Source organism: Amphiura filiformis, chromosome 11 (genome assembly GCF_039555335.1).
Source record: "Amphiura filiformis chromosome 11, Afil_fr2py, whole genome shotgun sequence".
In the NCBI taxonomy this organism is placed as follows: domain Eukaryota; kingdom Metazoa; phylum Echinodermata; class Ophiuroidea; order Amphilepidida; family Amphiuridae; genus Amphiura; species Amphiura filiformis.
The window spans coordinates 54,244,201-54,271,605 of record NC_092638.1 but is presented as its reverse complement, the minus strand read 5'-3'; the positions used below and the strand labels follow the sequence as shown (position 1 = coordinate 54,271,605).

Below are 27,405 nucleotides of genomic sequence, written 5' to 3'. Positions count from 1 at the left end.
ATAGTGTGACTAAGTGGTTTTTTTTTAATATTTAAAATATTTAAATATTTGACTCTGGTGCACCTGGGTCAAATTCCTTACAAAGAAACATTTACTGCATTTTAAGTGTGGAGCAGGTACACAGATAGTAAAGGCTTAGTATTGCCCAAATACGGCCAATTTTGGACTAAAATGACTTGTTTAGCCAAAAATGATAAAAAGTTATATTTCTGCTCTTATTTAGTCAATGATTCAAAAATAAAGGTCAATATTAAAAAAATGAAAAACACTTCCTGGAATGGAATGGAATGTTAAGGTTACAATAAACAAAACAAACAAAAAAACACACACAAAAAAACCCCAAAGTTTTGGATTTTAGTGTCCCAAAACAATTGAGACAAAAAATGTGTTTATTTGTGAGATTTTCTCCAAAATTGTTGTTTTCATCAAATCTTTGCTAAAATTTAGATTCCTTGAAAATATATACTTGTATATATCTTTCATGAATAATGAAGAAGTTGTAGTACTTTTAATTAACACATTTCTGAGAGTGCACAATCCCTTTAATACACATGAGGTACGTAGCATGTGGGATCACAAAATATATAACATCTGCCATTTTGTGATTGATAATGCCTAAATATAAATTTAGCAAAAATGCTTCATTTCATCTTCTTTGTCAGGGCAATTGATGGCTGCGAATATTTTGAGCGAGATGAGAAAGAGATTTGCTGCATCGTTGGATATTCAAGACAAAGTTGCTGCACTGGATGGTACAAAAGGTGATTCAGAAGAAATGAAAGTCCTGAAAATCACTTTGAAGGAGCAAGCCGATGAAATCCGGGTGAGACATCAAATAGTTTCTTAAGTAAATGATAAGAAAGGTCAGCAAATATTAGAAATTGATAAAGTTGTGGAACTTTTTTATGTGTACAAGTAGTAGAGGATCATGGCAAATATTATCACTTCTTAATTTGTATTGTTGCCTTATAAAATGAAGCACCTTTAGTATTAAATGGGTGTGGCTTTTAAAACCTTTTCTTCATACAGGGTGAAAGAATGGTACCAACTCTCTGTGAAGACATAAAACAAGAGATTGGAACGTGGTGTCTCACCGAGTCTGAAGCCAATGAAATGAAAGAAAAAGCTGCATATCCTGTGATGCCCATTGCACAGTTCACACAGAAGATTAAAGAATTAGATGATGAGAATGATGACGATATCATCAAAACTGCTTCAGAGTATCTTCACAAAATGGGAGAGGTGAGTAAAACTATGAATACAGGTCTACTATCACACAGCATGATCCTATTTTACACGAGATTGTAATTATGAGAATTAAATTGAAATAATGTTCTCTATAAGACACACATAACCCCACCATTCTTGCCCGAGGGGGTTCTCCCTGTTTGAAGGTATACCGGGGTGTGCCACGCCCTGGCTAAAATTTGATACACTTTTGATACACCACTTTTGATACGTATGAAAAATGTATGAAATAAAAGGCTTTGAATTGGAACCCTCATTTCATACACTTTTATGTATCAAAACTGTATCAAATTAACATTGCATACACATTTTATACATATCAAAAGTGTATCAAATGCCAAGATAATGTATCAAAAAGTATCAAATGAAATGTATCCTTTCATTTCATACATATTTGATACATAATTATATCAAAAGTGTATCAAATAAGTAACTGTATCAAATCAGGGTTCCAATTTAAACTGTATCAAATTAGCGTTCAAAAATTTTTATCCTTTCATTTCATACACATTTCATACATAATTTATATCAAAAGTGTATCGAATATGTTACTGTATCAAATGAGGGTTCCAATTTAAACTGTATCAAATTAGCATTGAAATTTTTATCCTTTCATTTCATACACATTTCATTCATAATTTATATCAAAAGTGTATTGAATATGTTACTGTATCAAATCAGGGTTCCAATTTAAACTGTATCAAATTAGCATTGAAATTTTTATCCTTTCATTTCATACACATTTCATACATAATTTATATCAAAAGTGTATCGAATATGTTACTGTATCAAATGAGGGTTCCAATTTAAACTGTATCAAATTTTCGTTGAAATTTTTATCCTTTCATTTCATACACATTTCATACATAATTTATATCAAAAGTGTATTGAATATGTTACTGTATCAAATGAGGGTTCCAATTTAAACTGTATCAAATTTATGCTCAAATTTTTATCCTTTCATTTCATACACATTTCATACATAATTTATATCAAAAGTGTATCGAATATGTTACTGTATCAAATGAGGGTTCCAATTTAAACTATCAAATTTATGCTCAAATTTTTATCCTTTCATTTCATACACATTTCATACATAATTTATATCAAAAGTGTATCGAATATGTTACTGTATCAAATGAGGGTTCCAATTTAAACTGTATCAAATTTATGCTTCAAATTTTTATCCTTTCATTTCATACATATTTTATACATAATTATATCAAAAGTGTATGAAATATGTAACTGTATCAAATCAGCGCTCCAATTTAAACTGTATCAAAATAGCGCTCAAATTGTATCCTTTCATTTCATACACATTTCATACATAATTATATCAAAAGTGTATGAAATATGTAACTGTATCAAATCAGCGCCCAATTTAAACTATCAAATTAACATTCAAATTTTTATCCTTTCATTTCATACACATTTCATACATCATTTATATCAAAAGTGTATCGAATATGTTACTGTATCAAATGAGGGTTCCAATTTAAACTGTATCAAATTTATGCTCAAATTTTTATCCTTTCATTTCATACACATTTCATACATAATTTATATCAAAAGTGTATCGAATATGTTACTGTATCAAATGAGGGTTCCAATTTAAACTGTATCAAATTTATGCTCAAATTTTTATCCTTTTCATTTCATACATATTTCAAACATAATTATATCGAAAGTGTATGAAATATGTAACTGTATCAAATCAGGGTTCCAATTTAAACTGTATCAAATTAGCGTTCAAATTTTATCCTTTCATTTCATACACATTTCATACATAATTATATCAAAAGTGTATGAAATATGTAACTGTATCAAATCAAGGTTCCAATTTAAACTATCAAATTAGCGTTGAAATTTTTATCCTTTCATTTCATACACATTTCATACATAATTTATATCAAAAGTGTATCGAATATGTTACTGTATCAAATCAGGGTTCCAATTTAAACTGTATCAAATTAGCGTTGAAATTTTTATCCTTTCATTTCATACACATTTCATACATAATTTATATCAAAAGTGTATCGAATATGTTACTGTATCAAATGAGGGTTCCAATTTAAACTGTATCAAATTAGCGTTGAAATTTTTATCCTTTCATTTCATACACATTTCATACATAATTATATCAAAAGTGTATGAAATATGTAACTGTATCAAATCAGGGTTCCAATTTAAACTGTATCAAATTAGCGTTGAAATTTTTATCCTTTCATTTCATACACATTTCATACATAATTTATATCAAAAGTGTATCGAATCGAATATGTTACTGTATCAAATCAGCGTTCCAATTTAAACTGTATCAAATTAGCGTTGAAATTTTGATCCTTTCATTTCATACACATTTCATACATAATTATATCAAAAGTGTATCAAATATGTCACTGTATGAAATCAGCGTGCAATTTAAACTGTATCAAATTAGCATTGAAATTCTTATCCTTTCATTTTATACACATTTTATACATAATTATATCAAAAGTGTATCAAATATGTCACTGTATCAAATCAGCTGCCCAATTCTAATGCTGGCCAGCTGGACCGCCCTATTTTTGATACATGCCATTTGATACACCTTTGATATAGTTTTTGATACACTTTTGATACAGTTTTTTATACACTTTTGATAGTTTTTTGATACACTTTTGATAGTTTTTGATACACTTTTGATACAGTTTTTTATACACTTTTGATACAGTTTTGATACACTTTTGATACAGTTTTTTATACACTTTTGATACAGTTTTTCAAATTTCAAAATTGGTCCAATCAAGCTCAAATTCAACAAGAATTATCCGTACATGATCTAAACATATTTGCAAACATTAATGACCCCAAAGTGAAGGGGTCAAAGGTCAAATTTTGAAATTAGTCTAATCAAGCTCAAATTCAACACTGCCCTCTACTGCTAATGCTGACCTCTAGCACTGTCCCCCATCACGGAGCAGCTCAATGCACTTTCCCTATCAACGCTCAAAATTACAACGCAATAGGATAAATGTGTGAGAAAGTCTTGCAAAAAAGAAGCAAAACCCAACCAAAATGGAACATACATACATCAGAAGGCCTGCTTGGAATTCAGTGACGTTGTTACCCTCAATAAAGAGACAAAAAGGCTACCAATAACATCTACTATACAGGCATGTGCTATATTCATGCTTAATACATATACATTGAGGCCCTATATATAATATATAGTAAGCTTACCTTATCAGAACAAAGTCAGATATTTCCTCTTTAATCACAGTCCCTGATTACAACTACATTGTAACCTAATGTGCAGTCTACAAGCATGTTTGTATCATCCTCATGATAAATAAAACACCATAATTTGCTCTAAAATACAGTACATTTCCAAATGCAAATCCTGGTGTTAACTGCATACATGCCACATGGGCAAATTTGAAAATGATGAGTCATTATCTAGACATGTGATCAGTTATTGATACAGTTTTGATACACTACAAAAGGTCAGTTTATGAAAGCCCAATTTGATACACTTTTGATATACCTCTAGCCACCCAAAATAAACTAAGTCCAATTTAATACGCTTTTGATACACTAAAAAACAGGCAAAGTCCAATTTAATACACTTTTGATACACTGTATGCAGCCAGAATTTGACTAAGTCCAATTTGATACACTTTTGATATACCTCTAGACACCAAAAATTAACTAAGTTCAATTTGATACACTTTACATACACTAAAAAAAACAGGCAAAGTCCAATTTAATACACTTTTGATACACTGTATGCAGCCAGAATTTGACTAAGTCCAATTTGATACACTTTTGATATACATCTAGCACCAAAAAGTTCACTTTGATACACTTTACATACACTGAAAAACTGCAAAGTTCAATTTGATACACTTTTGATACACCACAAGCATGGCCAAAATTAACTAAGTTCAAATTTGATACACTTTTGATACATTTTTGATACAGTTAGGTGGTATTTGATACAGTTTTGATACCTTATATTTTCAGTTGATACATTTTCAATACACCCTTTGTATATCAAAACTGTATTAAATTGCTGTTTGATACAGTTTTAATACACTTTGATACACTTTTGATACACTTCTTGCTGTATAGAATTTCTGCTAGGGCGGTTTTGGGGTACCTTTTCAGCAATTTTGGTATATCGATGGGTGGGCATTTGGGCAAAAGTGCCCCTAAAAGCGCCCAATTAGGGCAAATTTGGGTGCCTTTTTTGAAAAATTGGTATACTATAATGGGTGGCAAAAGTAGGTCAGCATCTGAAAGTCTGCATGACACATCCCTGTAAAAAATTTTTGTTGAAGAAACACCCCCCCGGCCTTCTTGGTACAAAAATGCCTTGATCAGACCAGCGAAAACAATAACGCAATTGTGTTAAAAACACTTGTTTGGGCTGGAAACATGATCAACACTTATTTCTTTCCTGTTTATTTTTATAATTATGTAGATATACCTGGTCAAGATTAAGGGTGCAGAAACCCTAGCTGTTCTAGATCCACAATGGCTGTGCACTAAAGTTATTGGACCAGCACTGGCAAGGTCCAGATCAGGGTTTCCAGCAACATACAAGAAGCTTGACAAAGATCGGTTTTCTGTCCAAGATGTGGAAGAGCTTTTCCCAGATTTTCCAAACCACAAGCATCTGCTCCTATTTCTTGAGCAATTGGAGCTTATCTACAAGCTGGATGGGACGAATTACACCATGCCATCTCAACTGAGAAATAGATTTCAACAAAAGTATTGGGCAGAAGATCTAACAAAGGAAGAATACTATGGCAGGCGAATAGAATGCTGTGACGAGACAGATATCTTCAGTGCAGACGTCTTTCCTTGCCTTCAAGTGAGGCTGATGAAACGTTTTAACACACAGGAAGCGAAAGCGTTGATCTCCCAGAGTGAGCTTAAGTTTTCAGATCAGGTAGAAGCTTTTGTTGAACTTGTAGAAGATCAACAAGCAATTCAGTATTATGTTCGCAATGCTGGCCGCCATCAGAGGGCACATACCTATAAGATCCTGAAAGAAGTTGAAAAGATTATCCATGCAGAGTTAGAGGAACGCTCTCCAGGTACCTGTGTCACACACAAGTTTCTCAGTTCAACAGAGTTGAAGAAGCAAATGAGGGGTTCGGTGCGAAGTTACACTATTGAGCAGCTACAAGAAGCTGTTGGGCCAACTGGCAAAGGCACAGTGTGTGATCCAGACACTGGAAATACGGATGAAATTCAAGACCTCTTGTGTTTTGGTTATGATGAAACATTCTTAGAATGTTTAGGATGGGACTGTTGTCTTGCATGGATGACATCTGATGCTCAAGAAGCCTTGTCAGAAGCTTTGAATATGGAGAGTCCTTTGCGAGATGATTATCGTGGTCTGGCTGAGGCGTGTGGTTTCTCAGAGACCCAGCTGATGAATATCACACAGAAATGTACGAATAAGGAGTCTGTCACACTGGCTGTTCTGAAAGCATGGTCCAAACCAGAAAGGAAGACTGTTGGTGATCTAGGAGCTATCCTTAGCCACCCAGGACTAGTTGACAACAAGAAAGCAATGAGGGCTTTGGATGATATGATGGGGAAGATAGATGAAAAGGTGAGCCATTTAAAGACACTATAAGTGACCCTCGCAAAAGTGTACACAATTTGAAGGAATTAAAAGTAAACGATAGATAAGAGAAAGCAATTTCATTAAGGCCACCTTAATTATATCCTGAGTCTCAGAGCTTATGAAAAATTGAAAACCCAATGCGCAATGCACTATTTTACTTACGTGTGCGGCAGCTTTGAGACTCCGGATTTAATTAAGATGGCCTAATATAAATATATTTTAAAATAGTAAAACAAATAAAAATGGCAGCCACAGTGTTGTTAAATATAAAGCTCCATTCAACTGCATGTAATAAACATAATGCCCAAACAATGACGAAAATGTAACATTTTAGGATAATCAGCTTATTTGGTTGTTTTCAGTCTTATCACTTATCTCTTCACAAAAAACGAAGAAAAATCCGATTTTTGATATTTTAGAGTTTATAGCGAATCACTGATGATGAAAGCATCGATCATTTCAGTTTTCTACTGACCATCTAAATTTGAGAACTAGCCTTGCTGATGTGGTACATAAACATTAAGAAGGATGTTCTTAAAATAGTGAAATTGATTTTGATTGGGCTATACGAGTTGAAACCCATATATCCCCTATGGAAAACATGGCCTTAATCTCCCACACAGGTAGTGTTGGTCTTAGTCTTCCACACAAGGAGTGTGAATTTCAAATGGGATTTTATACCTGAATGGGTGGCTCCATTTGAAATATATAGTATGCAAGTCTCAAAATAAGCAGATCTGGACCAGGAGCCACACATTTAGAAAAAGCAGCTCCTGCATGGTCCTGAGATTTATCTAGTGAACCAGGAGCCATTTTTAAAGAGCTACGAGTCATTTACATTTCAATTGTACACATTAAATACAAAACCTGCTTTAACTACATGTACTAGGCTCTATTTAAAACAAAATGTAGAGCCTGGTTCAAATGATTTTGGTGTGGACCAGGAGCCAAAATGTTATGACCATTAATTGGGTATGGCTCCTGGGTCCTGGTTATTTTGAAGCTTGGAAATATGTAAAAACAAATGTTGATTATGTTCATCTCTTATGTTACAGTATTGTGGTAGAGTACCAGCTTTAAAAAGGACTCTTGGTAAGTATACCAAAAATATGTTTACATTTCCCTTTTCCAACCGACCCAAAAATCTGACAAAATAAGGTCACATCATTTTTGAATTTTCATATAATTATTTGTTATAAAATTTGCAAATTTAAATGTTTTGCCTGTTTGTAATGCACAACTCTGATAATCATAGTCAAAAGACGCCTGAAAACCCCTATAGATAATTGTTCACTATCACATTTTGTGGTGAGCTTGCATTTTTTAACAATGTAAATTGGCAGAATATTTTTACAAAAAATCCAGTAAACCACACAAAGGACTCTGACTTTTGAACTTTAGGGCAATGCAAACTTCTAATGAAAAGCCAGTTTGCAGATAATGTATGAAATCGTCCTCATCTCTTTTCTGCTATTATATTTAACCCCCTGGATACTACTGGTCATCTAACAGCATTTCTGATTGGTTGATAACTTGAAATGCTCATTTCAATTGCCAATTATGATCATGAAATGAAATTTGCATTTGCAGATGATCTTATTAATACCCTCCTTGATTGGTTCAAAATTGGACACAATATTCATTATGGCCAATCAGCAGGTCTCATGGGGTTAAAGACAAATAATGTCCTAATCCTACATGGTGAAGGTGAGTCTTGCGGCAGATTTAAAATCATAAAACATTTGTTTGTTTGTTTGTTTAAAATCAAAGGGGTATGCTCCCCTGAATTTGACCCAAGTAGGGCACTGAAAGACCCCTAATTTTGATAATTTGAGCCTTAAATTTGACCCCTATATTGCACATTCCTTACATTTCTGGTTCTTTCCAGGCAATTTTCAACCACAAAGCCAAGAAAGACCCTTGATTTTTACCATTCACAGCTCCGAAAGGCCCCCTTTTACTATGTGTTGATTTTTAAAAATTTGTTTGTATAAAAGTCACAATTGAGAAAAATTCTAGGTATGACTTGTTGTAATACCCTTTTACTGATATACATGTAGCTCCCAAAGATCCACCATCTCCAAATTCAAGGGGATCTCACCTACCAACGAATTAATGATGTGCCCTTCCCAGCAGAAAAAAAGTGAAATTTTTGCACAAAAAAAGGCCATTTTCATCCCAAATATGTCTATTTTCTGTGATTTGTTTCCTGACTGGGGTAGGGGGCAAAGAACAAATTTGGGGGTGGGAAAATTCCCCCTTGCCTCCCTGCTGGCACTACCACTGAGAGTCTGATTGTATTCTCCCTGAATTACTTTTTATTTCCATTCTCTAGATATTCCTCTTGACTTACTGGCACAACGTGCAGCTTTGAGGGATTGCTACATGGGTAACCTTCGCCAAAACATGGAAGCTGATAAGAGACTACTGGACTGTCTCTCAACACTACCAAATGAGGAGGGCGAAAAACTTGGCAGAAAGGTAGACTTACTCTGTAATGAAGAATTGAATGACATGATTGTGTACGAGATTCTGAAGCTGAAGAAGATTGGATGGTGGGAGGAGCTGAAGGTTGCGTTCAGGATGCAACATGGAAGAAGTGATTCACATCTTTGTGAGGATCTGGAGCGTTCTTTGGAACGTATAAGAAACACAAAGTATTTTAAGTGATAGCATGTTGTTTAAAGTGGAAAGTATAGCTTACACAAGTCCCTGTCCTCCGTGTATCTGTGGGGTAGGCATGCTCATCGGCAAACTTTCAAAATACCCCTTTTTTGCATCAATGTATAGGTTGTGATTTCGAAAATGCTATGCAAAACTTTTAATTTGTCTTATATGCTCTTTGGCTTACAGTCCAGATGGCTATACACTGGTATGTTGATGATCTGGAGGCTCATGGACGCAAACTGGGTGCGCCTAACAAAAGAATGAAACTGGGTGCGATTTATGCATGTGATTTGAAAATTACCCCTTTTCTGTTTACGAATCATGTTTCTTCATCCGAAAACACCCTTTATTTTTGATTTCCGATAAGTATGCCTATACCCACAGATGAATGAAGTGCAGGGAACCAGTACTACCGTATATGTGACTTGCTACCACGAAATCAGCGTAAAGTCGCAAGGTGTTAGTCACTCAAAACGCCCTGGCTACTGCATTGGTGTTCACTCACCTGTTAAAGCCACTAAGTATGTCTGTATGTCCGTTATGAATGGGGGCACAATGGGCCATTCACGAAGGATAATACTACTGGCTTGTACAGGTGCGCGGCAAACAAAGAACATCAACTTAGTCAGATCAAATGTCTCGAATCTACCAACTCAACGATACGAGTATAAAGTTGCGGCGATTTTACGCTGATTTCGTGGCAGCAGGTCACGTATGACCAAATTATTAAAGCACACCCTTCAAATGACTTACTCCAAAAGTGCCTAGGGTGCTGATTTATCGAATGCATTAAGTCTACAGTACTTGGATACCAGAAAAGACATATTTCACCAGGCCTGACTTTTATCATTGCTGGTAATTTGAACATCGTTTAAACATTGTAAATCTCACAATAAGAAATGGGATCAATATTAAGTAGTGATATTTTCTGTAGTGTTTTCCCCAGGAGTGTTTCGGGTCATGTTTTAGAGTGCCTTACATATTCATAGTATCTGCATGTATATTGCTTTGTTTAATAATTAAAATAATGTAATTGTACATAGATGTGGATGGATGCAGGGGGTGCAAGTGACAGAGCTGTGTGGGGGTGATTGTTTCAACCAAAGTATTCTAGAGATTTTACACAAAAAAGGGGCTAAATAGGTGAGAATCCCCTAAAAATGGGAGTCTGATTCAGTGATGCCTGAATAATTTTGGGCCCATAATAGTGCTGAAATGCACAATTTGGCATATTTTATACTGTCAAAAAGGGAGATTTGGGGAAACAAATTTGGTAGTTTTAGAGAAAAAAGGTTAATTTTTGAGAGCGTATGTTTAGATCCATTTTAAGCAGAACAAGTTTAAGGTGAAAGAAACCTTACTGGTTATTTTGGCAGTTTAATGTGGAATTCTATGGAGGACTTCAATGACTGAATATTACATGTCAAATTGCTCTGTTTGGCAGATTCTATTTAGGTGTAAATTGGGACATGTATAAACATTATAAAAATGCCAAAAAAAAAATCATGTTTGAAAAATTAACCAAGTTCATAATATGTGACATGATCTGGTCCATGGGGGCCAAAGGCGGGAAATTTGAAATTGAGATAAAGGAAAATATATATAGTAAAAAACATTAAAAACACAAAATGTCATAACTTTAGAACCAAGTATGCTACACCTTTGGTGTTTTCAGTATAATATTATGATAGCCTAATGTTTGTATTAGGCAATGATTATAGTAACTCAATTTTCATAATGCCTCCTTTGGCCCCAATAGACCAGATCTTCTTCTTAAGTACGTCGACAGGGCGGCTTTATTAATCTGCCACATTTCGTCAACCTATTTCATTGTGTCACATATTACGGTATTATGATAGTACATTATGACTATTGACTAGTTTTGAATTTAATAGAAAAAAAAATCTTGAAATGATTCCATATTATATAGCTGCTTCAGGATTGTTTTTATTATGAAACAGAAATGATTGAGGACCTTACAAAAGCAATATTAAGGGACCGTTCACAAACACTTGTAAGGGGGGCCTGATGCAAAACAATTTTATCACAAAAATGCTCAGGCCCCCCCTTACAGACCTCAAATATTAGGGGGCCCCCTTTTTGACATGAAAATTATGGGTCAACCCCATAGAAAAGCATATAAACATTTGTGGTAATTTTTTTCAGGCCCCCCCCCTTAGGAGGGTCAAAAAATTTCAGGGCCCCCTTTTTGCATCAGGCCCCCTAACAAGTGTTTGTGAACGGTCCCTAATATTAAATATTGAACATAAAACAATGGTTATTATTTAGCATTGGTCATAACTTGGAGTCAATTTACAGAACTCATCTTTTGAGATGAAAACAGAAATTCGGAAGCTTACAAAAACAATATTAAATATTGAACATAAAATCATGGTAATTATTATTTAGCATTGGTCAATTTACATAACTCGTATTTGAATATGAAAACAGAAATTCAGAACCTTATAAAAGCTATTGCATATATAAACAATGGGCTACTCAAGTTGAAATCCATACATCCCCTATGGAATACCTGACCTTAATCTTTCACACTGGGAGAGTGAATTTCAAATGGGATTACCTGAATGGGTGACTCCATTTGAAATCTGCACTCCCTGTGTGGGAGATTTAGGTCATGTCTTCCATTGGGGGTGTATGGATTACAACTGAAATAGCCCAATGAGAATCATTTAGCATTGGTCATGACTTGCAGTCAATTTACAGAACTCATCAAACAAAATTTCAAAGGAATAAATTCACTTATTGTTGACAATGAAAGCCTTCAGTATTGTTGGAATTCTTGAACACATACATAATTATATATGCCTTCTTAATTGCCACCACAAGTCTTGAAGCAATATTATAACATTTGCAGAATACACCACCATTTTTTTCCAAATTCTGATTTTTACATGATTGCAATGTACTTCAACATACTGCTCAAAAATCATGGCCTCCTTAGGTGCTGTATTTCTGATAAAATCTGTGATTTTTAATCTTGTGTAGCTGAATTGCCTCGTCATTTACATAAAAATAGATATTCATGCTTAATGTGTCTTACTTATACATCAATGCCTACATCTACAAGACGTTCATCAAGCTGAACAACTGACCAACGTAAACTGATACACGCATTGGGGATGTAGGCACTGAAATTAAACAGCAATTTTCTATTTATTTACCTCATTTGTTTCATTCAAAATTTGGATATATGTAATCGTTAAAACTAATATTTTGTGGGAAAAATTGTATTTTTTATGGGAATGTTACAATATTGCTTGAAAAAAAAGGTAGATATTACTTTGACACAATAAATAGCTTCACTTGGTACACTTCAAGTAACAACAGCCTTTTTAGGCTGAGTTCACATAGGAGTATACGGTATACGATATACGCTCATTCGATCAGGCTAAGTTCACATAGGAATTTACTATGTGAACTCAGCCTGATCGAATGAGCGTATAGTGAATACCGTATACAGTCTACTCCTATGTGAACTCAGCCTTAGCAAAGGATTTCTGAGACATAATTTTGAACTAAAGATTACAACATAACAATAAATACAACTTTAAACGATCATACATGCATGGTTAAGGACAATAGATAATTAATAAATATCAGTATGATTTTTAATACATAGTGGATGAAAGGGGCTGTTCCAGTTAAAATCCATACACCCTATGGAAAACATGACCTTATCTCCCTCACAGGGGGTGTAGATTTCAAATGGAGTCATCCTTCAGGTAAATTCCATTTAAAATCTACACTCCCTGTGTGAGAGATAAGGTGAAGTATGGATTTCAACTGGAATAACCCATTATAGTATAATTTATACCTGAAAAATGTGCCGAGGGTTGTGGGTTTATGAACTATAAATCACTGCACTTTTCTTTGTTTTTGTTCTCGTTTGTTGTATGGGCTCTATATTGTATATTTACGTATTTGAACTCATTTAGGTACCATATATTATATCAACATTTTACTATAATGTGATTTTACTGTAATAAGGTTTGTCTATATGCTATTTTGGGGTCATGACATGCCAGTTTTATGAAATGTAAATTTCTGCATTTTGGTCAATTTTATTTTTCTTTGAAAAATGATGGGGGCTGTTCATTAGAGGTGGGTCATCAATTATGGTATTGGAAAAACTTACTTAGCTTAAGGGTCACTATATAGTTGGCTAATAAATGTACTTTGTGTGCGCTTAGCCACCAACCAGTACATGTCAAATACAAAACTACATTCTTCATTGTTCAATCCATTAGAATGCAGTATCATGCATTTTACATGCACTGACCCGAACATGCACACACACAAAATGGTCACTCAGTACATACTGGCCTTAACTATTATTATATATTTGGCTATTCTAGTTGAAATACATACAACCCCAATGGAAGACATGACCTTCATCTTCCACAAAGGGGGTGAAGACTTCAAATGGAGTCACCTACTCGGGTAACACCATTTGAAATTCACACTCCCTGTGTGGAAGATTAAGGTAATGTCTTCCATAGGGGTGTATGGATTTCAACGGGGATAGCCAAATGTCTAAAATCCTGCAAATGCAGGAAAAACATAAATCCTTGAGTACACAAATGCAATTAACTGTACAATTTAAATATACCGGTAATAAAAAAAACTTTGTAAGTATACAGCCATTTCAATATGAAATTGCCTTCAATTGTGTTTTTGATTGATTGATTAAATGGTTCATTCAAAAGTGTATGTTCCAAGATTTTATCCATTCTTTTTGTGTTGAGAATTGTCTAGCGCAGATGCATAGACTAAGATATGTTATTAAATGGAACAAACACCTTCAACACTTGTTATATAGAACATGTGAATAAGAACTGGATAACAGAAAACCAAGAGTCTGATATTAACTTATAAGTTGTTGCACAAAAGAAGTTGGGTACCAACTATATGTAGCTATCTACAACATCTTTTATTGTAGCATCAGGTCAAAGGTCATCTGGAGTAGATGTCTACTGGATTGAGACGATCTCAATTTCAAACACCAGATCTGCATTGGGGGTGATTGTGTGAAAGGTTAAGGAAAAAACACCTGCTGTAATAATACTGTGGAAAAGACTACTATCATTAGTGTGCACAGAAATTGAACTATCAGTAGCATTGTGCTATTCCAGTTGAAATCCATACACCCCCTTCGGAAGACATGACTTAAACCTTCCACACAAGGAGTGTGAATTTCAAATGGGGATTACCTGAATAGGTGACTCCATTTGAAGTCTACACTCCACTGTATGGGAGGTTAAGCTCATGCCTTCCATAGGAAATGTATGGATTTCAACTGGAATAGCCCTTTTTCATATTGTTACAATTTCCACAAAAAAATCAACATTGAAAATTATACTGAAAAGAAAGATGTTAGATGAAGATAGCAGCACTTTATCTATTATTATAATCTGTAATAGGAAGGTATCACAGGTATGTCATTTTCAGGCATGAGAATACACATTCATAAAAAAAGTCTGGAAAGTGGAAACTGTCCAAAAAACTGGAAAAGCATGTAAAATTGTTCCAAAACACCTGAAAATGGGCTGAAAATAAATAAAATTGTGGAAATTTTGACATCACAAAAGTCTGTTTCCAGTGTTTCCACTGGAAATTCTCATGCCTGATTTTTCTTTCGTACACGCTCGCACACACATACATCTACATACGTATAACCACTAACCAGAAGCCAACAGTGATAAACCACTTTCGAGTTTTATCTCCACGCTGTATATTATTGATACACCTGGGCCTTAAGGAAGAACAGATGATTAATTGTGTTTTCAACTGATTGAGTGTTCCAGGTTAATGAAGAAATAAAACAAACACATATATTATTTTTATCCCAATTTTTATGCAATTTTTGATTATCCAGGTATTTTTATTACTGATAGCGGTTACATACACTCTCAATTTTTTATAAACATTGTTTACAGCCATATTGCACATATTTATAAAATGGGGTGGTCCCTGGTTCTCTAGAGGTTCAGGTTGGTGGTGATTACAAACAATCCTACAAATGCATATGCAACACTCGCACAAAATACCTTGCTGGAAAGCAGCCATAATCCTTGTTAACTGTATGATGCACACAGACCCACCCCCTATCATCCTGCGCTGGCAAAACATGGACCTTGTGTATTGTAAATGCTAACATCTGAAGCGACTTTGTCATTTAATTAACACTAGGGCGGTTACCCGTATTTCGCAGTTCTCGGCTGTCATGGTTATTGGCTTTTGCAGATCTCAAAATCAGGGTTACATACCAAGGACAAAATTGGCTATGTATAATACATGAACATGTTACTAAATATGCCTACCAAACATGGTTGGTATTTTTTGACAATGCATTTGGCATGCTATTGTGACACTATACTGCAGACCTCAGCGAACCGAGGACGGTGCTCAGTTGCAGACAAGTCCACAGTTTCAATGTGAAAAGTTCCATACGTGTCCTCTTTCGCACACACACCCACCCCTACAAACCACAAACATGCATGCGAGGCTTTGCGAGTAAACACTTATGACACCACTCCATTACTTAGTATATTGTACAGAACACATTTCAATTATTACTAAGAGAAAGGATATCCCCATGCTGAAAAGCCTCCTTGACCATATCCCTTGTGTGATGCAATGAAGAGCCTGGCAATCTCCCCATTCCTCATACTCAAGCAGCCCTCATCCCAACCTGCAAAAGAACAGTGAGAGGTTAAAGCACAGTCATATCTGCAAAAGCTGACAGGTGTCATAATATTTGGAAAGTGTACAATAGCAACATGGCTACAAACTTTCCCTGATCTATACCAACCAGGTGATATGTAAACCATACTAAACCCACAAATATAGATATAAACTTAGATAGCTAAAGGACCGTGGACACTCACATAAATTATGAAAAAGTACCTATAAAGCCAAAATGTACAATCTTTTAATATGAAATTGGTTAATTTTTTTTCAAACCTGATTTTGTTTCTCATATTTGTAATGTTTACACATGTCCTAACTTGCAACTAAATGGAATCAGCCAAATTGATTGTGTTTTTTAGGTCAACAGAGCAAAGTTCAACATAAAAGTCATAGTTCATGAATTATGACTTTATGCCACTTCTATAGAACTGAAGCCCAAATAACCAGTAGGGTTTCTTTCACTTTACCTTGTTATTTCAGCACAAAATGGACAGAAACCCTTCCCAACAATTATTACTAGTATTATTCCAGCATTTTGAGCATAGAGTAATGAATTCAAAACCTGAAGGAAATCATACATTATGGCTTTAATTACCTTTCCAAATCCAACTTTGAATTTAACATATTTTTGAATATAATATAGCATTATGAAGATTCACTTCAGCCAACTTGTTAGGATATTATTTTGAAGGGAAAAAAATTGATCCATTTGCAGATTACGATATACAAGGAAGTAACTTACCTTTGATTACCTTTCCCAGCCCAACTTGGAAAGAAAATGGCTGTTGACCAGGGTCTTTAGTGCTGAAAGTGAATGACAAATGGAAAACAAAATGATAATTTCAGGGTTTTTTTTAAAAATAAAAACATTTTGCAGACAGCGCATTTAGCACCTGATTGGAGCAATGCACACATGCTGCTACTAGGGCTCCGGGGGCACTCACATGCAAATGTTGTACTGAGACATGCAGCAGCCAAAGGCCCCTTTTTCATGATCCTGGGCAGTTTTGATCTGCATGAAGATCATGCTGCAGTTCTTTAACCCCATGTGAGTTACACTCCCAAAATTGCAACTCTATCCACAACTACGAAAATTTGGAATTTTTATGTACAAGGTATATTTTGGCAGAATTTTATTAATTAAACCAATTTTTTTTTTTGAAATTTCAGAATCCCCTGTTTTGCTGGAAAAATAATTTCTCAGTTCCCAAATTTTGGAGCTCTGTGCTCATGGAAATTTGAAAATGCCACACACCCCTATCAAAACAAAATTTGAGTGTCCCCCTCTTTGCAGGGGGACACTCAAATTTAGGGGGACATTTAAATTTTGTTTTGATAGGGGTGTGTGGCATTTTCAAATTTCCATGAGCAAACCCAGACTTCCGTGCATTTTTCCGTATCACGGAGAAATCGTGGCTTTACCCATGATCCAAGAAGTCTTTCACACAGCAACTTGTGTTGCTCCTTGGAATATTTCTGCCCAGCAAACATAAAATGATTAAATTAAAAGACAGTAAATTCAGCTGGAAAAGATGGTGTGCTATGTACATCTGTCTGCCTTAAATATTGGGCTATTCCAGTTGCAATCCATACACCCCCTATGGAAGGCGACAACCTTCAAGCTCAACCTTCCACATAGGTGTGACTTTCAAATGCGGTTACCTGAAATTGACACCCCTGTCATCATCTTCTATAGTGGGTGTATGGATTTTAACTAGAATAGCCCATTGAGCTCCATTGTAGCAGAGCTACACATCATTTCCACATAGAAAAGGTGTGAATTTCAAATGGGGTTACCTGAATGGGTGACTCCATTTGAAATCTACACCCCCTGTGTGGGAGATTAAAGTCATCATCTTCTACAGTGGTGGGTGTATGGATTTTAATTGGAATGGCCCACTGAGTTCCATTGCAAGAGAGCTACACATCATTTCCACATAGAAAAGGTGTGAATTTCAAATGGGGCTACCTGAATGGGTGACTCTATTTGAAATCTACACCCCCTGTGTGGGAGATTAAAGTCATTGTCTTCTACAGTGGTGGGTGTATGGATTTTAACTGGAATAGCCCACTGAACTAAACATCAACCCCTCTGCTAAGAATGTTAGGATAGTAAGGAGAGTAATGTTTAGATCTGTTAAGGAGAGTGATTTAAACTCAACGTTGACTATAAAATTCCAGGTGGGCAAAGTATCACTCTCCTGATGAAGTGTAGAGGAGCAGTGATTGCCCTCAGTTGCCTACAAGGTCAAGAGCCTGCTACATACCTCCAGAATTTCTTGGGTGGATTTGCCAGTGACCCTGTGCAGTGTACCGTGATAGTCTGGCCTGGGTTTGGTGGTGCTCCACTGCCCTCTCTCAGAACTTGTTTCATAACTCCTTCACTGACTGGTACAGCCATGATGTACTAGTTTTCTGGTTACTTTAGCGATAAACCCTGAAAGCATATCAAAACATTTTGTGTCTATTTTTGCATTTTTCTCAAAAATTATAGTGCATTGATGACAAGTAAGATATGCAACTACTGCACTGAAAATTCAGCAACTCAAGACAAATAGTTATTGATTTATTGATCAAATATTGGTTTTCCCTCATTTTTGACTGTAACTCCACAACTGTTGTCTGTGCTGAAATAAAATTGCCAGTGCTGTGCAGTAGTTGTAGTCCTTGCCCCTATAATATACATATCTTTTTTTTTTTTTTTTTTTTTATTCCCTGTGCTTGGAACTGATGGAGGGAGAAAAGACATACATAATGAGCCATCAGTTCCCAACGATCATGAACAATAATTACATAATCAAAATATTCTTTTTGAGCAACAGGTACAAAGAGAGACAGATGAGACAAAGACTATGGACGAAGACAACGAACACTCACACTCATACAAAACATACAAAAGGACAGAAGACAAACAAGAAAAAAAAGGATTCATATTCTACTCACACACTTAAAAAAAATCTAGCCATGTCTTACTTGTCACCAATGCACTATAATTTTTGAGAAAAATTTGAAAAATAAGCACAAAATTGGTCAAGGGTGTAGTACCCCCTCAAGCGCCCATGCCCAAATAAGCGCCTTACCCACGGTATTCCAATTTGCAGGGAATGCGATTCTATTGAACACCCATCCAAAAAGTTTGATTATGCTTACCTTTAAAACACAGTACATGTAGGAACACCAAAAATATCTCTTTTGGGTGTATTTAAAGTCACCAATATAAGTGTGCATTACACTGAAATGGATGATCAGTTTTTGGACATTCTTACATGTTACAGTGGAAACTCATTAATACGAGATCGCTTAATGTGAGAAACCGCTTACTACGAACAGAAACACATGGTCCCAATTTTCCCCTATTATTTACTGTACAAAATAAACTGTTTAATACGAGGTAAATAACACAAAATCCGCATAATACGAGCACTTACTGTCAGTCAAAGCTTTTGTTTTCTATTGTTTTTATGACGGATAAAACGAGCTAGTTTCCCAAGGTAAATTTATGATGTAAATCATGTAAGAAGTTGACAAAATACTCGCTCGATCGAAAACTCAAAGCATGACTTCAGGTGCAACCGCACTCTTGTACGTACAAATCAGGGCAAATGAGGATTCCCTTTTTACTATTTTTAGTTATAAAATCAAGTCATGACAAAATTTGCCATATAACATCAATTATTGCCGACGACATATCAGACTAGCCAATCGCAAACTCGGAAGTCCGCCCTTGGATCAAAAGTTGGAAACCCTTCAAGGCATGTTTACTAGCTGCTGGAAGTACATGTAGGGGAAATCCCGATATCGCCGTTTTATTTGTTTACGATAAATCAGCTTGAGAAATCATCAGAAAACACTGAGAAAAATGCCTCTTACCAAAAATCAAAAACGGATATTAGCCTATCATACCGATTGAGGGAAATTCGAACTGTGACATTGCTCGGAGGCTGCAAATCTAGTATAAAATAACGAAAACGGCTATGCAAGCTTATGTAGACTCGAGTCCTCGACCAGTGAAGTTTTCCCGTGAGTTTTGCTTGTACAGCCCACTTCCGACACATTTTTGGCACCTGACTTTTAAAACGAACTCCGCTTAATACGAGCTAAACATGCCGACCCCAGCGATCTCGTATTAACGAGTTTCCACTGTATTATGAAAACAGTAAAAAATAACCGCCCATGTAAAATGACTTACTTAATGGAACAAATACCGGGACAAATACTGCCTCTTCTACGCACCGACGGCCAATGGGTAAAGAGCATTTTGTTGTCAAGACCGTTGATCAGCCCATCAGCATGATTGTTTAATGACTGTGTGTTTCAAAGTTTACACTAGTGTACGCGATACGCACAACCCTGACCAGACGTGACCACAGAATAAATAAAAAACAACTTTAGGGACTTTAAATTAAGGATTATGAAGAAATAGGTTAGAACGAGAGAGCTAATTGCGCACATATATAAATAGTGCATGATCCCTTACAATACCCTTCATGCCCTGGCACTATATGGCATGCTTCATTGATCAGTGGTCATACATGCATAAATGAAAGAATTCAAAAGATAACCTCTGCCCATATCATCCACGGTTGTTTGATGTGATCATTTATTAGTTTTTCAAACAAGACATCATGTATAACACAATTTTTAGGCTTAAACAGCTTAAAGCCGTATCATACTAATGTATACAGATAATTGTCATTTTCAGCTTTAATTTCCCCTTATTTACAACATTATTCACTTTCACAGCATTTTTAAAGCTTTTTCGGATATAAAATGTATCTATTTATGACAAGATTGGTGGCGCTATTTAGATACTGGAAATAACTCTTTCAGGCTTTTAATAAAAACAATTCCTTTTTTTTTTTTTGATGAAATATGTCTATAAAATTTGTTGCTTGGTTCACCTATTCCATCTGTTTAAATGGCAGTATTGATTACCTACCCCTTGCAAATTAAGAAATATGATTTATGATAAATAGCGCCATCTATAGTTTTCATTTTCTTAATAATGAAGCCAATTCTATACATCGAACGACCGTGCCATATAAATCCAAAGCTAGTCATGATTGTAGACCTGAAAGTGACTGCACCTCGCAGGATGTATAAGAACACAGTCTTCAAATGATAGTCATATAGATAAATGACTGACTATCATTGAAGTTCCGCAGGTGCAGTCTATTCTAGTAAAACATGTATGCATTTAAACAATTGATAAAGCCTATTACCAGCTAATTAGGGACCGTTCACAAACACTTGTTGGGGGCCTGATAGGCTGATGCAAAAAAATTTCATCGTGAAAATTTTTCGGGGCCCCCCTTTACCACCCAGTCCCAGACCTCCAAAATTTCAGGGCCCCCCTTTTTGACATGAAAATTATGGGTCAATCCCATAGTCCTAGAAAAGCATTATATATAAACTCAATTTTCCCAGCAAAATTTGTGGTCATTTTTTTCAGGACCCCCCCTTAGGAGGGTCAAAAATTTTCAGGGCCCCCCTTTTTGCATCAGGCCCCCTATAACAAGTGTTTGTGTAGGTATGCCAGGCAAACCTTAATTAAAACACATTTGCTAGTCAGCCAAATTCGCCTAGAACACAATACATACATTTACATTTACATAGAAATATAAAAGAACTGGCCGGTCAAGGAAACCTATAAATATGTTGAATAGATTCATCAGGTTTGTTCAGTAAATAGACATTTTGGATTTTAGTTTGACAAAACCAAGTGAATATTTGGTACTCACTACAATATTTTGTCCTACTCCGACGAGTAGGACGAAATATTGTAGTGAGTACCAAATATTCACGAGTAGGACGAAATATTGTAGTGAGTACCAAATATTCACTTGGTTTTGTCAAACTAAAATCCAAAATGTCTACATAAATATGTTGTCTATACTTCACTTAACCCAAATATATGATTTTTTATGGTGATATAGTCACTCGCACATGGAATTTTAGAGGGATTTTGATAGCAGAATTTCCATTAAAAAAGCTGCTATCAACATGAGACTAAGATCTAGAAACACCACCGAAATGCTTTTTTTGGGAATTTTGCTAGCTGAATCTTTTTGATGAAAGTCAATCTTTGACAAGATGTAACTTTGCTACAGAAAGTGCTATGAAAAAAAAGGTTTTCAGTTTTGGCTTTCTTTACTCAAGGGCTTTAAAATCTCAACTTTTTTGGGAAAAGTGGGGGGATGAGGCTGTGGATCACGAAATGCCCCTTTAATTTGATAAAATGATGCAGTTTGATGGCAAATTTGAATTCACCTGGCATATTACTTACTAGTGCCAGTACTATTACGCCGACTTTCAGATTCGGCGAGGAGGATTTATTTCGACCTCCTGGTTTGTTTACAAACAGAGAGGTAGACAAAGGGCCTGTCAAAACTGTTCCGCTTGTCCAAATACTAAAGTATCAAAAAAAGGATGGTCCACAATCGAGTGATTCACGCAACTTGAATAGGGGATTAAAAAACTGTGAAGAAGGACCATGTGCTTCTTTTTAGCCATGATCAAGTTTTCGAATGAAAACAGTTCAGACCCAGAACAGGATCATGTCAGAAATTAATATTTTGTTCTGGGTCTGATTATTCGGACTACTGGCATATACCGCATACCTAGTTTGTGAACGGTCGATCCCTACTTTCATCGATCGGCGTTTCTTTACTTAGTGTAGGGGTTTTATTCTTACATGTTATAGCTGCCTTGTGGAAGTACATTGTTATAACCCTAACAATAAACCCTAACCCTAACCAGTGCAGAAGGCAGCTAACTCTCTGCAGCTATTACATGTACATGTAAAAATGCTCTTTCATCAATTTATGGTTTAAAAAAAATAATTTTTAGCTAGCATGATTAGCCTAGTCACGATTATGCACTTTCAGTTTCCCACGCGTTTGAACGGGAATTGGATTGCGTACTTTTTCGATGTCTAGTGAGCAAATTTTTTCAATATTTTGAGAAAATGATGTCAAATTTTCTATTCTATATTGTTTGGTAATAATGTCTTTTGCCAATAGTATGTTTAAAGTTGTAATTTTGTGTTTTTGATCGCAAAGATCGGATATTTTCGCTCCTCGATTCAATTCTGAACCCTTCGCAAAGGGTGCCGATTTCGCAGAACTTTGACGATAATTTTGCCTTTTGGACACTAAAATGCTTTCGATCCTTAATTTTGTTTCAACCGAGTCTTAAATTATCAAGCACAATACGGTTGGTACCACTTTTATATACATTGATGAAATTTTAAAGATTTTTTTTCAAGTTTCTAACCGGCGCAAATCGTTAAGTGTGTATTTCCCATTGACATCCAAAATGGCGTAAGCCAGTCCTCAATATACAGTCTATAGGTAGGGATGGGCACACAAGGACTTTTTTCTGCAAAATTACACAGGAACCAGTTTTTCTATGGCCAAATTGCATCAGGAAAAAGAATCTGTCAAAAAAAATTTCACCAGATGAAGTCTTATATCGGGTTTTGACGAAAATTCAAAATGGCCGCCAAAATAGGTGTTTTTTAGGGATTTTACCACTATTAGTATAGTTTTAGGCCAAAAGCACCAAGTAATATGTCTTTCTATATGTTTTTGAGGCTGCTGATTCCATATCTGCCATTAATATAATGGCCATATGAATATCTAGATGGCTAAAATTCAAAATGGCCGCCAAAATAGGTGTTTTTTCAAGATTATGCCACTTTCTGTATAGTTTTAGGTCAAATGCACCAAGTAATGTGTCTTTATATATGTTTTCGAGGCCGCTGATTCCAAATCTGCCATTAATATAATGGCAATATGTATATCTAGATGGCTAAAATTCAAAATGGCCCCCAAAATAGGTGTTGTTTTTCAAGTTTATGCTACTTTTTGTATAGTTTTAGGCCAAGAGCACCAAGTAATATGTCTTTCCATATGTTTTTGACGCTCTGATTCCATATAATTTATATAATGGTCATATGAATATCTAGATCAAATATGCACAAATTTTAAATGGCCGCCAAAAAGATCACCTTTTTTAAAGAATTTGCTGACAGGGACCCATTTATATTGAGTGATAAAAATGTCTTTTTGGGTGTTTTCATGTCGCAGACTATGAATCTCTACTTGATAATAATCACATTTGATTAATGATTGTGGCAATATCTGATAATATATTCATAATGGTACAAGAGGCACCATTATAGCAAATGTACTGCACCAAGGTTTTTTAGTACGCACAACTGTATGTCAATTGTGTAATTTCAGGTTCACCATAGCAGCTCAAAAACAAACATGAAGCCACAATATCGCTATTTAAGTCTTGCTGGGTTAGCGGGTAGATCAGCCCTACAATGAGGAATGCAAGTTCAAGTGTATCGCTAATTTAAGAAATGGATGCTTGAATTGTGATCGGTAGAGTGATATTTCAGTGTCAAAGAGACAGTAGCCAATATTCGCAAATAATCAATGTCAGCCAAATTGTGACAAGTGAACTAACAGAGGACTGATTCAAGAACAAAGTGTTGCTAAGAGCCTGCAGATGCAGGATGCCTTGAATCCAATAAACAAGTTGGTATATACCCTGACTTCAATATTTTGTCAGAGTTGAGCACTTTGAATGCCTATACACTAGCAATTAGACTACAAGAAGCATGCCATTAAGTACTCCGAGCTCTGTTAAGCTTTGGTCAATCAAATCCAGATAGATGGTCATGCCTACCAGACTATGAAGTCAGTCTGGATGATCTAGCACTAGCATCATATTTCACACATTGTCTTTGGTAAGGAGGAACAAGAAAATGTTGATTTTCCAAGTGACACTTTATTGACAGTGATGATGCAGAGCCTGAGCCAAACAGAGCTGATATTGCTTCCACTTGCAAACAATGGAGGTCAAATGGAGACCTAACACATATGTATTTTCAAGTCGCTGAGCCATGAACCGCTACTTGGATGACATTATCTCAATCTCCAACACTCGCTCGATAGAGCAGGCAATGTTGTCACCGCATAACTTAACGATACACAAAAGCTGCTGGTCACAAGCTCAATGCCATGATAGGTAAGTGACCACATGGTCGATGGGTCTAGGCGTAGCGTAGCAAGAAATACAATGACCACTGGCTAATGGCTATGTCGAAAATTCAAGGCTTACATCTGCAGTCTCTTAGCAACACCTTCCTCTCTCTCTCGCTCTCTTTCCGATTCTCGCATTTTTCTCTAGCCCTTCAGCCGATTCGGTTTTGGATGCTCCTTGTTTATTCTTTCGGATCCATGAGTTAGAAACAGTAGCATTGAAAGTAGCTTTGTAAAAAGTGTTCCCGATGCAATTGTCCATGTAAATTTCGTCCTTTATAGTCATTTTTGACATCAAATTCTGCTTCTGTTTCTTTTAGAAGGTATCTGTTTTTGCACGTATGTCAGTGTATGTCCTAAATATTTTCGTTCATATCCCAATTGAATTGCCCGACTTTATCAAACCAATCTTCAGATTTTTGAGTAGAGATTTGAATTGGTCATAGTCAGCGAGGATTCTTTTGCCCAGAGATTATGCTGTCATCAGACACTCTTCTTGATCCAGTCCTCTGTCATTTCACTTGCCTCAATTTGGCTGGCACCATATTGTTCCCCTTAGCCCTTGGACACTGAAATATTATTCTACCGATCCCAAAGGATCCATTTCTTAGATTAGCTTAAAGCCTTAACCATGCATTCCTCGCTGTAGAGCTGAACTACCCGGTGATCCAGCAACACTTTAGCGATATTATGGCTTCATATTTGCTTTTCCGCTGTTATATGGTGAGCTGTTATGAAGCTGAAATGACACAATTGACACCATATACAGTCGTGCCTACCAATAATATAAAAAGCAAATGCCTTGGTGCGGTACATTTAACATAATGGTGCCTCATGTACCATTATAAAATGTATTATCTGAGGTGATTATTGCCACTATTAATCATATCGCTTAATAAAGTAGAGATTCATAGGCTGCGAAATGAAAACACCTAAAAAGACACATTAGTCAATATATCAATATAAATGGCTCACTGTCCGCAGAAAGTCTTTTTTAAAAGGTGATTTTAGCGGCCATTTTGAATTTGTACTATTATCTAACCTAAATATTCATTTGGCCTTTATAGAAATGGTAGATTTGGAATTAGCAGCCTCGAAAACATATAGGAAGACATATTACTTGGTGCTTCTGGCCTAAACCTATACAAAAGTGGCAAAATCTTGAAAAAACACCTATTTTGGCGGCCATTTTGAATTTAAGCCATCTAGATATTCATATGGCCATTATATTAATGGCAGATATGGAATCAGCAGCCTCAAAAACATATAGAAAGACATATTACTTGGTGCTTTTGGCCTAAAACTATACTAATAGTGGTAAAATCCCTAAAAAACACCTATTTTGGCGGCCATTTTGAATTTTCGTCAAAACCCGATATAAGACTTCATCTGGTGAATTTTTTTTTGACAGATTCTTTTTCCTGATGAAATTTGGCCATAGAAAAACTGCTTCCTGAAAAAAATTTGGGTCAGTGCCCACCCCTACTATAGGTACGGCGTATATAGGACTGGCAAGCGAGTCTAGATTAGCCCAGCTATGACTATGTATAAAGCTATTTTAACAACGTTTAGAGTTTAACTCATGGACTAAGTCTAAAGCTAGACCTAGGCCTATTTAATTGCAATTATAATATGCATTTTTACTCGATATTAATAACTCAAATTTTGTAAAATCATGCAAATACTTACCACGTCAATTTGGACAAGACAATGCAAAATTCGGCACTGCAATGCTTGTGCATGTCAGCTAAATCCAACAGGTCGCAGTATTGCCGAATTGTCAAACTATCACGTTTGCAAGATTACAAATGGTACTAAAGCTATAGAAATTTAATTAAAATATTACTAATACTTTGGTCATGAACATATAGATGGTTTATTTTGTGATACATCAAAATTTTGCAAGCTATAAATAAGGATATTTTCTTGAACGGCACGTTGTTGAAAACACTGCGTTACTTTTTAATAGACTAATACAAGTCTCCCACATTTGTATCGGTTTGTATCACATGTGCCTTGCCCTGGCATGCAGTAACTTAGATTTGAAAAAGTCTAACACTGAAAAGCAACAAAAACATCATAAAAACGGAACAGGACTTA

At 35.6% G+C, this 27,405-nt stretch overlaps 2 protein-coding genes across 2 annotated transcripts in view; one reads left to right on the top strand and one right to left on the bottom strand.

The window, feature by feature from the left end:
- LOC140163781 (uncharacterized) overlaps nucleotides 1-11,318 on the top strand; it is a 39,996-nt gene extending 28,678 nt beyond the window's left edge. Inside the window, exons 23-27 of the mRNA XM_072187096.1 lie at nucleotides 663-823; nucleotides 1,030-1,242; nucleotides 5,714-6,856; nucleotides 7,927-7,963; nucleotides 9,207-11,318. Of these exons, the coding sequence (XP_072043197.1) occupies nucleotides 663-823; nucleotides 1,030-1,242; nucleotides 5,714-6,856; nucleotides 7,927-7,963; nucleotides 9,207-9,541 (1,889 nt within the window). The 3' untranslated portion in view covers nucleotides 9,542-11,318. The remainder of the gene's footprint in view (nucleotides 1-662; nucleotides 824-1,029; nucleotides 1,243-5,713; nucleotides 6,857-7,926; nucleotides 7,964-9,206) is intronic.
- A 1,459-nt stretch (nucleotides 11,319-12,777) lies between these two features.
- Nucleotides 12,778-18,705, bottom strand: LOC140165011 (uncharacterized). Its single transcript, XM_072188422.1, has 4 exons — nucleotides 18,517-18,705; nucleotides 16,992-17,053; nucleotides 16,151-16,250; nucleotides 12,778-14,584 (listed from the first exon to the last, which is right to left on the bottom strand). The coding sequence occupies exons 1-4, from the start codon at nucleotides 18,648-18,650 to the stop codon at nucleotides 14,530-14,532; spliced, it is 351 nt and encodes a 116-aa protein (XP_072044523.1). The 5' UTR covers nucleotides 18,651-18,705; the 3' UTR covers nucleotides 12,778-14,529.
- Between the last annotated feature and the right edge of the window lie 8,700 nt (nucleotides 18,706-27,405).

Excerpts from the sequence above, each read along its gene's own strand:
- LOC140165011 (XM_072188422.1), bottom strand. The coding sequence starts at position 18,650 with ATGGCTGTACCAGTCAGTGAAGGAGTTATGAAACAAGTTCTGAGAGAG. Across the intron at positions 17,054-18,516 it reads CCACCCAAGAAATTCTGGAG|CACTAAAGACCCTGGTCAAC; the intron begins GTATGTAGCAGG and ends ATTCACTTTCAG. Across the intron at positions 16,251-16,991 it reads GCTGGGAAAGGTAATCAAAG|GTTGGGATGAGGGCTGCTTG; the intron begins GTAAGTTACTTC and ends GTTCTTTTGCAG.